At 43.9% G+C, this 3,906-nt stretch overlaps 1 protein-coding gene across 4 annotated transcripts in view; it reads right to left on the reverse strand.

Moving 5' to 3' along the window:
• The window catches only part of LOC107752451 (histone deacetylase 7-like), a 99,735-nt gene extending 96,344 nt beyond the window's left edge, over positions 1 to 3,391 (reverse strand). For all 4 annotated transcript variants that reach the window (XM_016568420.1, XM_016568419.1, XM_016568418.1 and 1 more), the window contains exon 1: positions 3,114 to 3,391. In XM_016568420.1, the coding sequence (XP_016423906.1) occupies positions 3,114 to 3,132 (19 nt within the window). In that variant the 5' untranslated portion in view covers positions 3,133 to 3,391. The remainder of the gene's footprint in view (positions 1 to 3,113) is intronic.
• Positions 3,392 to 3,906: the final 515 nt, after the last annotated feature.

The following is a 3,906-nucleotide window of genomic DNA, read 5'->3' on the forward strand; positions in this document are numbered from 1 at the left end:
TAACATCCACCCAGAACACCAAGCGACCACTTAACAACATCCTAGCATCCACCCAGAACACCTAGCAACACCCTAACATCCACCCAGAACACCTAGCGACCACTTAACAACATCCTAACATCCACCCAGAACACCTAGCGACCACTTAACAACATCCTAACATCCACCCAGAACACCTAGCATCCACCTAACAACATCCTAGCATCCACCCAGAACACCAAGCGACTACTTAACAACACCATAACATCCACCCAGAACACCAAGCGACCACCTAACAACACCTTAACATCCACGCAGAACAGCTAGAGACCACTTAACAACACCCTAACATCCACCCAGAACACCAAGCGACCACCTAACAACACCTTAACATCCACGCAGAACAGCTAGAGACCACTTAACAACACCCTAACATCCACCCAGAACACCAAGCAACCGCTTAACAACACTGTAACATCTACCCAGAAAACCAAGCGACCACTTAACAACACCCTAACATCCACCCAGAACACCTAGAAACCACTTAACAACACCCTAACATCCACCCAGAACATCTAGCGACCACTTAACAACATCCTAACATCCACCCGGAACACCTAGAGACCACTTAACAACACCCTAACATCCACCCAGAACACCTAGAAACCACTTAACAACACCCTAACATCCACCCAGAACATCTAGCGACCACTTAACAACATCCTAACATCCACCCGGAACACCTAGCATCCACTTAACAACACCTTAACATCCACCCAGAAAACCTAGAGACCACTTAACAACACCCTAACATCCACCCACCTAGCGACCACTTAACAACATCCTAACATCCACCCAGAACACCTAGCATCCACATAACAATATCCTAACATCCACCCAGAACACCAAGCGACCACTTAACAACATCTTAACAACCACCCAGAACACCTAGCAAGCATCTAGAACAGTCAAGCAACAAGTTAATAACACACTAACATCCATCCAGAACAGCCTAGCAACCACTTAGCAATTCCATAGCAACTACTTAGTTATGCCTTAGCAACACTGAACACCCTAGCCACCATTCGGCAATACATTAATACTCACCCAGAATACCTTAGCAACACATTTGTTTAGCATTGTTTGCACACAAAGGTCGTCCCGCCCCAAACCTATGCCACTGGCCTCCAAGCTTTCTGATTGACTAACATGTGTCAGATTCTATATTGCTGTTTACAGAGTGATTTCTCAAGACACATATTTCATGCAATATCCGTCAGGAAAAATTAATCGTTTGCAGCCACTTTATAGTTTTTAAAAGTAAAGGGCCATGAACATCTAAACTGATTTTATCTTTGCTACCTAAATAATGAGAGCGATATCAGTTTGCAGCATGTGACCGTCCAGATGGACTGGCAGTTCAGTACAGTTGCCAACATCTGGATGATCCGAGGGCTGCCCTCAACACTACAGTGATATTCCCAGTGGATGAGAGGATGGATACAGGACAAGCCAGCAGCCGAGCAGAGAGTAACTCTTCCTGCTCAGGACAGGAAAAGCTACCACTACTCAGTCTTATCACTAATAGCACAGGCGCTCCTGAGAGACAAGGGTACAGCACAGAGCGGATAATGAGAGGAAGACGCTTTTCAATCCGTGTGTAAATGAATGCCCCTCGAAAACTGAGAATCTCAGGCCACTTGAAAGAAGCTTGATTGCACTGAAAACACAGACCGTACAAAGAGCAAATCTGACTTCAGCTTCATATTAGTTCAGAAGCTACCGGGTGGGGTGTCTTGCAATCATTTAAAATTTCCAGGGTTTGGTCTTCAGGGATTAGGACATGCTATCCATTGACTACTTCAGCAGAAACTGGCAGCACGCATAACTGGAGCTTCTCTCTTTAAAGTTCAAAACTAAAGACTTCAACAGATTACATGTTTACTTCCCAATTTCGATGTTAAAATGGGCATATCACGTAGACAAAAGCGAGCAGCCATGAGATTTTGGGGAAACAGGCGTCTACATCAGTCTGAGAGATGAATGCATCACAAGGCTGGCCACAAGGCCACTTCCTCATGGATGTGAGAAGAGGGCATTTCCTCTCAAATCTCCACCATTAGCTCTGCCATGTCCACAAAACACTCAAATCCTTGAGAAAATTCTCAATGAATGCATCTTTCAGTTTCAATGAAGAAACTTCTCGTTATTCTGTCCATGACGAGGCAAAACTACATTCTTTAGAATACATCTACTGCTGCATTAAAGAACCCAAAAACCAACACACCCATCTGAAGAACCTACAATGACCATTATAGTCAACTCAAGAACCCTTGAAAATGGACCTTGATAAGAAGAAGCCAAGGAACCATTGAAGAACCTTTATTTTAAGAGCGTAGCAGATATCTAATCTTATTCCACCCACCAAGAACATACACGCACCATCCCTCACCATCACTTTATCCTCCCTTTCCGCTGCTCAAACCCAAAATATTACAAATCACGTCCAAGCCATTTAAAACCTCCCGAGAGTTCCATTGTCTATAATCTCGAGACATCTTTCATTTTCCCTTTTCTAAGTCATGGAACTGTTATTTGTCCCAGACTGACACAGATGCACATATGCAGTCTGACTCATTTCAACTCAGGGTGGGTCTGTTTCCAATTTTCGCACCCCTCCACCCACAAAAAGAGAAGTTACCTCCAAAAACAACAAAACAAGTGAAGAAAACGGCTTGCATGCTGCTAAAAGTTCCCCTCCTTTTAAGACGCACACCGAGGCAGCTAACAAAAGCCACTCTCCCTGAGACTCCTAAACTCTTATCAGCGCTTTCCTTCCCCTCTGCGCTAGAGCGTGGGAGCGCGGAGGAGAAAACCTGCACCCGCAGACAACAGGAGGAAGCCAGTAATCTGAGTCGAGGCGCTCCGAATGATCCCAGGGAGCGGGGGAAGAAGACAGCCTGAGAAAGCCTGAGAGGAAAGGCTCGGACGGGACCGAGATGTCACAAAACTCAGTCGAAAATAGACGAAACTTAAGGGGGAAAGGTTCTAGAGACCTGAAGCGAGCTCTTGATGATGCTTCCTGTCAAACCAAACGATAGCTGAAGAGAGGGATCTTAAAACAAAACACTTACCAGCAAGTCGAGCGTACATGCAGCGTGTCGGGCTCTACAGCGTCTCTATGCCCATAGTCAAATGTCTCACGGTGTCCAGCCAGCGCAGTCAGTGTCCACAACAAAAGACATGAAGGAGCGAACACGGGAGGGCAGGAATGTCAAGGCTCTTAGTGAAACAGCCTCTTTCTGTATCCTCTGTTCATTCAGAGTCTACTTATACTAAGTTGGCAATGCCTCTTTGCGGGAACAACTTGTTTCAGGATTCCCCAAATGTCTGAAGCTGCAAGCAGAGGAAGAAAAGGAGAGGAAAGAGAGAGAAGAGAGAGTGTGTGTGTGTGTTTGGTGCTGAAGGGAGGGCTGGGGGTTTCGGGGAGGTGGGAGGGACACGCTCTAAAGAGGCCGGGGCCATCTATGCCAGACAATAGCAGGAAAATGAACATCAACGCTAAAAAGCAACAGTCCGATTATTAGAGAGTGCTAATAACAACAACAAGGAATGAAATAACAACAGAACAAATTTTGTTTTTGCACTTCTTTTGGAAGATTTAGACATTTCATCTTTTTTTTTAAGTGTTAAAGGAAAATTCACATTAAAATAAAAAATCTGTCATATTTTTTCACCCTTATGTCCTTCCAAACCCGTGACTGCTATGTATTTTGTGGAACATAAAAGGAGAAAGCTTGTATATTTTATGGTGATCATGTTAGTTAAACCCCCCCAAAATACAAAAATAAAATATAAAATAAAATAAAAGAATAATAATAATAATAATAAAAAAAAATAATAATAATAAAAGCATTTAACTCGAAA

The sequence above is a fragment of the Sinocyclocheilus rhinocerous genome, unplaced genomic scaffold (genome assembly GCF_001515625.1).
Source record: "Sinocyclocheilus rhinocerous isolate Xijiao unplaced genomic scaffold, SAMN03320098_v1.1 scaffold2246, whole genome shotgun sequence".
Taxonomy (NCBI): Eukaryota; Metazoa; Chordata; class Actinopteri; order Cypriniformes; family Cyprinidae; genus Sinocyclocheilus; species Sinocyclocheilus rhinocerous.